Source organism: Meleagris gallopavo, chromosome 2, assembly GCF_000146605.3.
Source record: "Meleagris gallopavo isolate NT-WF06-2002-E0010 breed Aviagen turkey brand Nicholas breeding stock chromosome 2, Turkey_5.1, whole genome shotgun sequence".
In the NCBI taxonomy this organism is placed as follows: domain Eukaryota; kingdom Metazoa; phylum Chordata; class Aves; order Galliformes; family Phasianidae; genus Meleagris; species Meleagris gallopavo.
Genome location: NC_015012.2, coordinates 85,308,308 through 85,321,088, shown reverse-complemented (window position 1 = coordinate 85,321,088; position 12,781 = coordinate 85,308,308). Strand labels below are relative to the sequence as shown.

The 12,781-nt window shown below is 35.4% G+C and overlaps 1 protein-coding gene across 1 annotated transcript in view; it reads right to left on the bottom strand.

Annotated features, from left to right (window-relative positions):
* LOC104909957 (CUB and sushi domain-containing protein 1) overlaps positions 1-9,194 on the bottom strand; it is a 66,167-nt gene extending 56,973 nt beyond the window's left edge. Inside the window, exons 1-4 of the mRNA XM_019613635.2 lie at positions 9,008-9,194; positions 7,359-7,497; positions 3,895-4,082; positions 1,595-1,789 (exon numbers count right to left, since the gene is read on the bottom strand). Of these exons, the coding sequence (XP_019469180.2) occupies positions 1,595-1,789; positions 3,895-4,075 (376 nt within the window). The 5' untranslated portion in view covers positions 4,076-4,082; positions 7,359-7,497; positions 9,008-9,194. The remainder of the gene's footprint in view (positions 1-1,594; positions 1,790-3,894; positions 4,083-7,358; positions 7,498-9,007) is intronic.
* Between the last annotated feature and the right edge of the window lie 3,587 nt (positions 9,195-12,781).

Sequence of the window (12,781 nt, the reverse complement as noted above, 5' to 3'; positions counted from 1 at the left end):
GTGGATTCTCCGCCTTTCTAGATATTCAAAACCTAACTGGACACAGTGCTTGGCAGCCTGCTTCAGGTAAACTTGCTTGAGCAAGGGGGTTGGAATAGGTGACCTTTAGAGGTCCCTTCCAGCTTCAGTGATGATATGTACAGGGTTACATACAGGAGACAACTACAGCATCAGTTTGAAGACTATGCAGGAGACAGAGAAAGAAACAGAATATAAGCCTAGTACATATAACATATGTCAGTCAGAGTGTGAAATCCTAGAACAGAGTTTAAGTGGATCTCCTGGGCCTTTAGGCAGAGGGTGTGAGTGGAGATCCCAGCTGATGCTGCTAAAGGCAATTAAGACCTATTTGTATTCTCAGAGCCACACCTGCAGTCTTAAATCAAAACCCACCCAAACTGATACTATGTAATTCAAGTGCATCATAATAATACTAATTAGTAATAAGTGTAATAGTAATAATAGAAAAATATACTAATGATAGGCATATACAGTAATGATAGGTATACAATCATAATAATATAAATAGTAAAAGTAATTTCATTCCTTTTAGGACATTCTGCTTAGCTTCCAGCTATTAACCTATTTTTCTTATTTAAAATGCTTGAAAACAAAGTTGCATACTTCTTCATCATTCTGGGTTCTCCATTCCATGTTTTCCTATTTTGCTTACAAAATAATTCCACAGCCTCCATGCCTTTCCCTTTTTGTGGCTTAATTCAGTAGGCAGCTAAGCACAATACAACCATCTGCTCAATCCCCACGCGCCCAGTGGGATTGGGAAGAAAACTGAAGTACTCATGTGCTGAGATAAGGACAGTTCAATAAGAAAGAAAAAGAGGAAAAGAATAAAGATGAAAAAATAAAGAAAAACAAACAAAAATAAAAAAAAAGGGGGAAACAAAATGAGTGATGCACAATGCAATTGCTCTCCAAAAGCCAATCAATGCCCAGTCTCTGAGAAACAGCCTCCTCAGTCAGCTCTCCCAATTTTCATGGTTGAACATGGTTGACTCCATATTGTGTGGAAAATCTCTTTGATATGGTTGAGCCAGCTCTTCTTCTTGTGTCCCTTCCCTGCTTTTTCTGCATGCCCAGACTCCTTGCTTGTAGGCAGTATGAGAAGTAAAAAAGTCACTGACTTAGAGTAAACACTGCCCAGTAATAACTAAAACATTAGAATGTTATAAATATTATTTTAATAAGTAATCTAAAATGGCACCATACCAGCTACCATGAAGAAGATTAATTCTATTCCAGCTGAAACCATCACATACTTAAGCTGACATAATCCATAATTCTGTAAATATTCTGCTTGCATCTTAAAAGACAAGTTTAGATTATATGTGGATGTGTGTGTGTATGTATGTTTATATATCTCTGTATGTAATGTCTTCTATATCTTCAGGCCCATGCTGGAAGGACATCAACTAAGAACCTGCATTAGGTTTTACCCATCTCTGTTACACACAACCATCAATGTCTCTAATTCTATCCCCCCAAAAACTGCATGTGCCACTGTACCAAAAACACAAGTAATACACTCTCAGTAACACTGAGGAGACAAAAGAAATGGTAAGATAATGGTAGATACCATTACAAGATGGCAGTGCTCTGTTCCATGCTGGCTTTCCATCTGCACCAATTACACATGTAATAGTTGAAGGATCAATAATTTTATATCCAGAGTCACACTGGTAAGTAATAGTTGAACCAAGCTTAAAGTCTGTTCCAATTCTTGTTCCATTCATGATGTTTCCAGGATCAAAACAAGCTTCCCGTGGCTTTTCTGTTAAAGTGAATGAAAATAAATCTATATACACTTTCAGCTTAATTTTTTTTTTTTCATGGTTTTGTTTCCAGTCCATCATTTTCCCATTTCTATATGTTCACAAGATCATGAATATTTGCATAAAATTGGCTCTGTGGACAAGAAAATGATAAAGAAAAGACCTAGCTTGCATCAATTTTTTTTTCCACCTATTGTTAGCAGAACTGCCTAAAGGTTCAATGACTTTTATGAAGTATAGTAGTGCAGAAAAAAATGTAATTTCTAGAATCTGCACCTTAATACTATGATATTTTTAAAACAAACAGCATACTCAGAATCAATAAGATCTGGTTAGAAAGCTGTCATACTATGGAATAACTGAAAATTTTAAAGTGTGTTCTTACTTTATCATACTTAAGAGCACCTAGTAGCTGGAGCTTTGCAGGTAATAAAGTAAGAACAGAAGTTACTTTCTGGAATTAGCTAATATTTATGAAATCTTTAAATCAAAGTGAGTGTTGACATTGATGTTAACAAGGTTATTTCATTCATAAGGCATATTAAAATACAAAGAAAAAAGAAAGGAGAAAAATGTATATTAGAAATGATTTTGTTTACAGTGTATGATTGAGATGATCTTAAAAAATGGTAGGGTTAAGGGCTAGAATGCTATAAGTAAATAAACGAAAACAATATCAGTATTAGTAAATTGTTGATGCCATACGCTTTGTTAACAATGACTTAAATACAACTCAGTTTAAAACCTATGAAAAACATGCCAGATAACTTCTGAAAATAATATTTTGCTATATAACTGAACTCTAGGAGGGAAGGATGCACCTAATACAGATGGGATGCAAAGTTTTTTATTGAAAAGTTCAAGGGTGCAATTCATAGTCAGAATTTACACCATTCGTCCTTCCTTTATTAAATGTTAATATAGCAACTATTTTAAATAAAAAACTCAAGGGAAATTTACAAAAAACCAATCTGGATTGGCATATAAGTCAATAAGCAGAAATGAAAATAGATATATTTTTAAAGAAAATATTAATTAACATAATTATAGTGTGGAATTATTAGGCACAAACTGCTTATTATAATAACTTTTCAAAATATTTTCTTTTTCTTCCATTTTGACTGCATAAAGGCGCATAAGTCAGATTACCCTCAGAATAGAAAATACACAGTGAGCTAAAATATGGAACTATTCCATTTTTAAATATATATATATATTTTTTTTCAAGTTTAGAAAGGAATAAATAGACAAGAATTTCATCATCTATGGCAGTGTGATAACTGCTTTGGGAAGAAAAGGCTTTCCAATATGCAGAATAATGTGAAGTGATGGATAAAAGATGCAGAATAAATATAAAAATAATTTAACATTTATTTTTAACCTCTCTCTGCTTCATTGTCATTTCTATTCTCTTTAGGTTTTTTTTTTGTTGTTGTTGTTGTTCTTACAATTTTGACATGTACATTATATATTTTACTTCTATTGTCAAGAATAAGAACCCGAGGCAGCACCTTTGCTCATGAGAAACAGCTTGACTGAATCCATGCAGAGATGACAATTAAGTCAAAGACAACATCTGGACCAGAAACAAACCAGCTTTAAACTTGTGTGTTTATGCGTGCATGCCTTTAATTAAAAGAAAATATAACTTATTCTCTGTCAAGAAGCAATTACCACTCTCCCTATTCTTCCCTGAAAACAAAAATGCAAAGGGTCTCCTGCAATAGTTATTAAACAGATACATATGCAGATTCTAAAGCAATGTGGAAAGGAAAATGTATTGGTATGAATCAGCAAAGAAAACTAACAGTCATGTCTTGCAATTGGGTGAGACAATTCCTTTGCAAATGCTACATTTTATGTGCATCTCCTATTTTTATTTTTTCTTGGAAGCTGAAAATGTACATAGTAATATGAAAGATTTCATGGAAAAAGGGCTTCTGTGTTCCTCAACACATTTACAGAAAACTGTTTTATAACCTGTGTTTATACAAAAGGGTATCAGTTCAATATGAATAAGTCTAGAATTAAACAGATTTAAGTCTCAGTAAATCTAATTAACATTTCTTTCATATGTTACCACAGATTAGGATAAGAAGAATACCTTTATAATCAATAGCAAATCCTGACATTCCAACAGAAGCATCACTGCGAAAAGCCAGAAACAGACTGTTACCACTGCTCTCTATTCTTTCAGGAGCCTGTGAGCCTTGAAAACTGCCAATTAGAGGACTGTTGGAATCTTCCCCTTCATAAATATGTAGAAAATCATAACTGGGCTCCATATTGAAACTGAAAAGAAAAAGAGAATTAAGTCTTAGATTATTTTTCATGAATTAAACAAGACTGTAAATGTGGCTGCCAATCTTCTGCCTCACACATTTTCTTTTCCAGAAATAAAAGCCTTTTAAGTATGATTCACAGTGAAAATTTATTGTCTTTAGATGGATTTCTCCTCACCAATGATATGAACAAACTGAGCTTTCCAAAAGATCTACTATAAGGCCAAAGATCTACTATGCAGGCTTCATTCACACCCAATAAAGAAGAAACATACACTCCCCCCTATGTTAAATACTTTTCTCAAGATAGGATGAAACATTTGCTGCAGAAGGCTGCATCTTACTACTGATCACAGGAATGATCCAGATAACTCGCTTATTAATTTAAGCAATTTAAGTCAAGTTTTTAGTTAACTAAACTAGAATATATTTATTCCACTCATCAGAAACATAAATTCACCACCTTAGAAACAAGATACTTTCCTATGGACAGATCTCTGTCCTGGAACTTTGTTCATATCCAGATTTAATCAGAGAATTGTAGTGAATAATTAATATTCTTGAAAAATAGAAGCTCCTCTGGACCTGCTCCAACAGCTCCATGTCCTTCCTGTGTTGGTGGCTCCAGAACTGGATGCAGTACTCCAGCTGGGATCTCACAAGAGCTGAGTAAAGGAGTAGAATCACCTCCCGTGACCTGCTGGTCATGCTTCTCTTGATGCAGTCCAGGATATGGTTGGCCTTCCGGGCTGCAAGCTCAGGTTGAGTCTTTCATCAACTGACACTCCCAAATCCTTCTCCTCATGGTTGCTCTCAAGCCATTTTCTTCCTACTCTGTATCAGGATTGCCTGACCATGGTGCAGGACCTTGCACTTGGCCTCATTGAACTTGAAAATTGAACTTGAAGTTGGTCCCACCTCTCAATGCTGTCCAGTTCCCCATGGATGGCATCCCTTTCCTGTAGGGTGTTGACTGCACCACTCAGCTTGGTGTCATCTGCAAACCTGCTGAAGGTGCACTCCATCCTACTGTCCATGTCACCTACAAAGATGTTAAATAACACCAATCCCTACACCAATCCCTGAGGAATGCCACTCCTTACCGGTGTACACTTGGACATTGAGCTGTTGACTGCAGCTCTCTGAATGCGACCATCCAGCCAGTTCCTTATCCAGTGAGTGGTTCATCCATCAAATCTATTTTTTTCCAGTTTGGTGACCAGGATGTCATGCAAGAAAGTGTCAAATGCTTTCACAAGTCCAGGTAGATGATGTCAGTTCCATTCCTCCATCATAAAAGGCCACCACGTTTGTCAGGCATGACTTGCCACCGGTGAAGCCAGGTTGGTTGTTACCAGTCACCTCATCTTTATTTTCCATGTGCCTTAGTAGGTCCTTCAGGAGCATCAGCTCAATGATCTTGCCAGGCACAGAGATGAGACTGACTGGCTTGTAATTTCCTGGATCATCTTTTTTTTCTCTTCTAGGCAAATGTAGGGGTTATGTTTCCCCTTTTCCAATCAGTGAGAGCCTCACCAAACTGCCATGACCTTTCAAATATGAGGGATAGCAGCTTGGTAACTTCATCCACCAGTTCCCTCAGAACCCACAGATGGATTTTGTCAAGTCCCATGGACCTATGAATCTTCAGGTATTTTAGATGGTTTTGAACCTGATCTTCACCTACAGCAGGCAGATCTTCTTCCAGTTCTTACCTTTGCTTTCTGCAGCTTGGATGCTGTGGCTAGAGCCCCTGCCACTGAGGCAAAGAAGTCATTGAGCATCTCAGCTTTCTTCATAGCCCTTGTGACCAGTTCTCTGGAGAGGGCCCACATCTTCCCCCCTCTTTTATCACTGATATGCCTGTAGAATTTCTTCTTGCTCCCCTTATGTCCTTGGCTAGATCTGATTATATCTGGGTTTTAGCTTTCCTAACCTGAGACCTGGCTGCTTGAACTTCTTTGTAGTCCTCCCAGGTAACCCATTCCTAGTTCTGCTCTCAATAGACTTCCTTTTTGCACATAGTTAAGTCCAGGAGCTCCTTGTTGATCCACGGAGGCCTGCTGGCATTCTTGCCAGACTTCCTTTTTCTCAGGATGCACTGCTTTCTTGGGCCCCTCTTCCTTCCAGGCCCTTATCCCATGTTACCCTTTTCCTAAGTAATGTCAAATGCAAGTGGTTTCACATAATAAAGAATATTTTATGTTCTATTTTCAACAGCTAGCAGAAGCCACAAAAGAATGTTTTGAAACTTCTGATAAGACAGGAAAATTTTAGTTGGCAGTAAGAAGAATGAAAAGAAAGAGAAGTCTAGAGATCGGGAACAAGGAAAAGCAATTTTACTATTCTGTTCTACAGGGTAATGCTTTTCAATCTTTCTGTAGCCAAAACACATTTGATAAAATACACTGTATCTCTGTATTCTTAGCTCACATTCTCATCCTAAGTATAACACTGCTGTATTCTCAAAGCCATTTCCTTGAGAATAATTCAGGACTCAGCTGTGGCATACTGGCTTAGAATAAAAAAAAATTAGATAAAATGAAGATAAACTTGTTCACTAAGAAAGTGGATTTTGCAGATGTCAAAGAAAATTCAAACATGTTATTGAAAGGATTGCAGAGAGTTATTTCTTCACTGACATTTTATACAAAACTAGAGGTATGTTGTGATAGTGTAGTGAGTTCCAACATTAAATTATTACTATCTCAATTTAATTCTCTAGTACAAGGTTACCAGTGTGTACTCAAACACCTTTTCATTAGATAGGAGTTTGTATTACTGTTCTCACCCATTTATACTGTAAATATCTTATTTGTTAAAAATGAAAAGTAGTTAAAGCTTTCAGTTTAAGTCTGGTAACTATATATATACAGATAACAGTGATAATGAGTTAAGTCGTATTCCAATTTTCCTTCTTTTTTCTTTCTTTCTTTTTGTCCATCTTTCTGAAAATATTTACAAATGCCATAATCTAATGCTTAAAATGACCTATATAACAACCAGCCACCAGAAGACAGGCTAGTATCCAAGATATTCTGCAGCATCAGATAGTTTTGTAAAATGTAGCATCAAAAGACAGGGAAGCTATAGCATAACTTTTTCTTTAAGATTTCTTTAGGAAGGAGATTTTGTTCTCCATATTCTCCATATCACTCCATATTTAAATGCTCCAACACATAGCCATAAGATATGGTTAGAAGCTTTGAGAACTGTTAAGTGATGCCATTTTAAGATATGAGATTTGAAATTCTGTTAAACAGAGGCATTAATCTAGAAACAGTACCTTTTGAATATCAAAGCAATGACAAAGTCAGGGTTTACTTTTATTCTCCAATCACATTCTTTCCCAGGAGGATATGGTTGTGGATAGTTAGGTGATAAAATAACTCCTGCTGGGCCTGTCAGGTTACCTCCACATGCAGCTGTCACAATGTAAAAAGAAATAGGAATATGGTCACATGTTAAATTCACAAGTGTATATTAGCTGTTAAATAGAAGTGAATTCTACATTTAATAACAAAAAAATTTGAACATAGCTTTCCCACTTCCACCTAGAAAAATTTGTATTTTCCAAAAATAAAATGAGCTCTTTTGATATTCAAAGCAAGCACAAGAAAAGCTCTTCATAAAGGAATAAAATACTAAGTTGAATAGGAAGTGCTGTATATTCTTGCTATTACATGATCCCATCTCTGACAAACTGAAGTTCTTATGTACAGGAAGTACGTTAATAGTTTAACAGTGTAATTCACAATGCAGCCCCTTTTGGTCAAAGATATAATACAAAGCAGTGCTGATTCAGTCAGTAAAATTATTTCCAAAATAAAAAAAAAATCAAATATATTAATTTACTTACCATAAATTAAGCTTTACTTTTAAGCACATAAGAAGTCCAGCTTTCAAAGGTAATGATTTCATAGAAGCCTACCTCAAAAGCACAGTAGTCAGCATGGTTGCACCTATATTACCAAGGCATGCAGACTGAACATATCTGTAGAATCAAGCTGTTGGAACTAAGGATTGGGCATCTGTACTGATCTGATTTACTCGATGATTCTATGACTGAATGCCCGTTTGTGGTTAGAATAATTCATAGAACAAATGTTTTACTTTAGGCTCATTCAAAAGCTCCAAAACAACTTTAAATCATAAGCAAAATATTTACTTTGAAAGAACACTCCTAATGCAAAGGCAAATGTTCATACGAATACTCCTTCTATTTTAGGAAAAAAGAATAAACTTTTATTTTATTTTTTGATCAATTTAATCAATCTTTCTATAGTTTTAATATTTTAATCATTATTTTTGGTCTAGTTTTTCTTATTTGTTAGATGTATTTCTTTTTTGCTTTATCCATAAGCAGCCATTACAGGAAATGATTTACATGTTCTAAGCTGTTCTGATAATTCAGCCTGAGAAAACCATGATCAAAACTATGAAATATGAATGGAGCAGAAAACACTAAATCAGGAACAGAAGTCTCACAGAGATTATTCAGAGATAAATACACTTATGAAATGGAAGTAATCAGTAGCATACAAAAATAAAGACTTTATGGTAATTTTAAAACTGATATATAAAGCCTTTAAGAGAACTCCTAAAGTTTCTAATATTTTCATGTCTGCAGTAAAGACTATTTTTATCTGTTATCCCCTTCAAGGTCACCTTAAGTATAAGGAAAAGTAAAGAGTTGTTCATACTTTTTCCACCAAATATACCTTTTTCTCTTTTCCTTTTCCTTTTCCTCCTCCCCCTTCCCTTTCCTCTTCTTTATTTTGACCAGATAGGGAGAAATAGAATTTGCACTTCAGAGAAAGTGCATGAATCTTCCAGACCTTTACACACCAAATGTCTTTTGATTTTTATTTAAAGATTTTTAATTTACCAATAATGTATATTATTCTTAAATGGAGAATAACACCATCTCATTACCTATGCATGTAGGAGGATCAGGTTGCCAGAAGAATCGGTTATTCAGTTGCACACATGTAATTTTAGCTTGTCCTTGAAGCTGATAACCAGGGTCACATTGAAAGGTAGTAGTATCCCCAGGCTCTCTGCTGTCTCCGTATCTGGTACCATTTTGTGGTGTTCCAGGATCGTTACAAGTTGATGCTATAGAAGCTTTAAGGAATCATGAAATAAAAGGTTAATGATGTAGATACTACACCTCTCTAATTAAAAGCACAGCATTTTTACAAGAGCATTCCAAACAAGGCAATTATTATTATCTATCATGGGAATGCATTTTGCTCCTTTTTTTTCTACGAGAATTTGCCCACTGAAACGCATCATAATTATGCCAGCTTCCTTAGTATAAAATATGGCTTGAGCCAAGCAAACACAAGCTTTTCTTTCTCTCTCTCTTTTTTTTTTTCATCCACTTAATGCAACAGAAGATCTAGTAACTCCTTTTTTTTTGCAATGTTTCAGTTATCAAAGCAAATTTCCTTATGCACTTTGATACCTTTTTGCACAATAGAGTAAGTAACACAATGTAAATAACACTGTTTTATAGTCTTAATATCCATATCCAACACATAAATGTTATGCTTGCCCATCTGGCTGAAATTAAAGCAGTTTTGAGTAGTCCTGAATTTTCCTTTTTGGGGACATGCAATAACTTTTTCAAAGTATGCTTAAATTAATCAATTTCTGTTCTAGTTGTTACTCAAATATCTATTCTAGCAAATAGATTCCAGTGGGTGCAGGGAAAAAATTAATACTCATATTCCTCTTATCTTTTCTCAATCTATGCAAACATCTCTCATATTTTCAGGCTCTTGAGTTTGGATATAGATTTTGCTTTGTAAAAATGATTAAATAAATTCAAAAAGTACAATGGTAAACTGAGCAGAACCATCGCTATGGTATGACTTAAAGCAACTAGCTCTCCGGAAAACTACATACACAAATCTATATTCACTGCTGTTTTGTGGAAGAGGCCAGGTTTCTTCTACTGGCCTCAACTACTCAATATCCCGAGTTGCAGTAAACACTGTAGGAAGGAAGGACCCATCTCTGCAGACTCCTGTCACTGCATCACTGAGCTGCACTATGATTGCCATCACTCTAGACTATTTCACCCAGTCATGCCCTTTTCAACAAACTTGGCCACAATTGTAAGCAAAAGCCAAATAAAGAAGTCAAAAACTTAATGTCACAATAGCTAACTGGTGAGCATCTACAAACAAGTCCCTCTATCCTTTTCACTGTCTTCATTCAGTCTAGTTTAAAGTTCTTGTACCCAAGATCAAAGACATGTTAAGTCTGCTCCACCCACCTCTCTTCTCATCTGTACCACAAGGGGAATGCTTGAAAAATATGAAATATCAACAATAATTTGTTTCTTCTTCTAGTATGGCTCATTTACACTTCCTGCATGCTCACACATCAGACAATCAATTCGTTCTTAAACTAATTCATAACCAGCTTGACTCTAAATCTGATGTCCTTTCAAAGTGTAATTTTGTTCTCATGTCTGTAAGATATGATCAGACCAATAAGAAGGATTCAGAGGAAATGATATAATTTACTGAAAGCATATATGACATTGTTAAAACTGTTTTTTACCACTTTCATGGTTGATAAGCTAATATTATCATTACTTATGATAATATATGTTGGCTACACATTTTCCTATGCTTTGAGAAAGAAGTGGCTATGTCTTTGGAGCAGTATGTAGCGTATCAAGTAATTAGATTACAGAAAAGCACAAAAAATTACAGGTCCAAAAAAAAAGAGTAGGAGCATAATTATATTATGCTATATTATGCTTTCTATTGCTACAAATAGAGAGGGCATAGTCTCTTTCGAGCTTCTTTATACAGTATTAAATGTCAGTGATAAAAATTCTGTACTTGCTTTTTCACTGCTGTTTTTTCCACCTCTGGCACTACAGAGTCAAAGTGAAAAATGAAATGTTATGAACATTACACAAGAGTAATTTATATGGAGTATCTAAATAATTGAAATTAGACTGAGGCTTTATTTCAAACATGAACAAATATACACACAAAAACACAAAAGAAAAATGGCTTGTGGGCACTTTGCTGCCACTGAGACTTGGTAGTCACCAGGTGAGGTTTGTTCTCCTGTAACAATCACTGCCAACTGTTTATGCTAGAATAAAAACAAACTGAGAATCTTATTAGAAATAACCTGCAGACCAGAGACAAAAAACAGCTTCTAAAACAATTAAAAGGAAAGAAATATTTCTTCAGATAAGACATTCAAGCTCTGCATTTCCACTGACCATTATGTAGTACACATGTGGACATCTGAACTGACACACAAATTTAGGTGTCTTCACTTGAAACTGCATTACACCTCAAAATTAAATCAATTTTTATACATTTATTTATTTATTTTTAGGAAGGAATCAGTCTTTATTACGTTGGTTATGGTTTAAAATTAATTAATTATATTTTCATTCACTTCATTTTTTTGAAAGATCTGAAACAGTTTTAAAATCAAGGAGCACTATAAATGATGTGTGCTAGTGATCTTTCTGATCTGCTTATCCAATTTTTTTTTTCCATTTTTTTCTCTTTTTCAATCCTTAGGAACATTGTTATTTCATTTAAAAGATTTTCTATTTTTTATTTTTTAAGTTTAGTTTTATTTTCTAAATATTACGTACTCAAAAGTCTTCCATAAGGAGAGAGTAAATAAAAAAAAAAAAAGCTCAGTTACTACCACCATAATGCAACCTTTGTGACCAGAATGTACAGGAAGTTAATTTTCTCTAATATTGGCTGCATCTACTCCTTCCCTTCACACCACAAGACTATATCACTACAGGAAACAGCAACAGCAACTAAACATTTGCAAAACTGAAAGAGACAGATACTAAGTTGTACGAATGAAAAATTCTTATTTTTTCAAACCTGAGACAATTAATGTGTGTTTGGTGTTTTTGGCCTTTTGAAATTAAAACTGTCAGTTAATGTTATCCCAATAAGAAAATTAAAATCTCACTGGAAATTAATTGCAGTAAAACCCTAATTTGTTTAGACCTGAGGTGATCTTCTGAAATAATTAAATTACTCATCTAGTTGTTTTCATTGTGCACAAGTGTAACTGTATTCTATATTTGTAGGAAGGAGAAAGATTTAAAAAATTAATGAGCAGAATAAGAAACAAGAAAAGATTAAAAGGAGGACCTTATTAATGTCTTCTATGTGTACAGTAGCAAATATGTGACTATTTGGAAAAAATCATGGAAATAATGAGACATTCCTATATTAGACTTCATGATATATGATAACTAAAATAGTGGCCACCCTCAGCAAGTTTGCTGATGATACGAAGTTGAAAGGATTGGCTGACACGCCTGAAGGCTGTGCTGCCATTCAGCAAGACCTGGACAGGCTGGAGAGCTGGCCAGTAAGAAACCAGATGAGGTTCAACAAAAGCAAGTGTAGAGTCTTGCATCTGGGAGGAATAATTGCATGCACCATTACAGGTTGGGGATGAGCTGCTGGAGAGGAGCTCTGCAGAGAGGGACCTGGGCGTCCTGGTGGACGACAGGTTGGCCATGAGCCAGCAGTGTGCCCTCGTGGCCAAAAAGGCCAATGGCATTCTGAGGTGCACTAAAAAGAGCGTGTCCAGCAGGTCGAGGAAGGTGATCCTCCCCCTCTACTCTGCCCTGATAAGGCCTCATCTGGAGTACTGTGTCCAGTTCTGGGCTCCCCAGTACAAAAA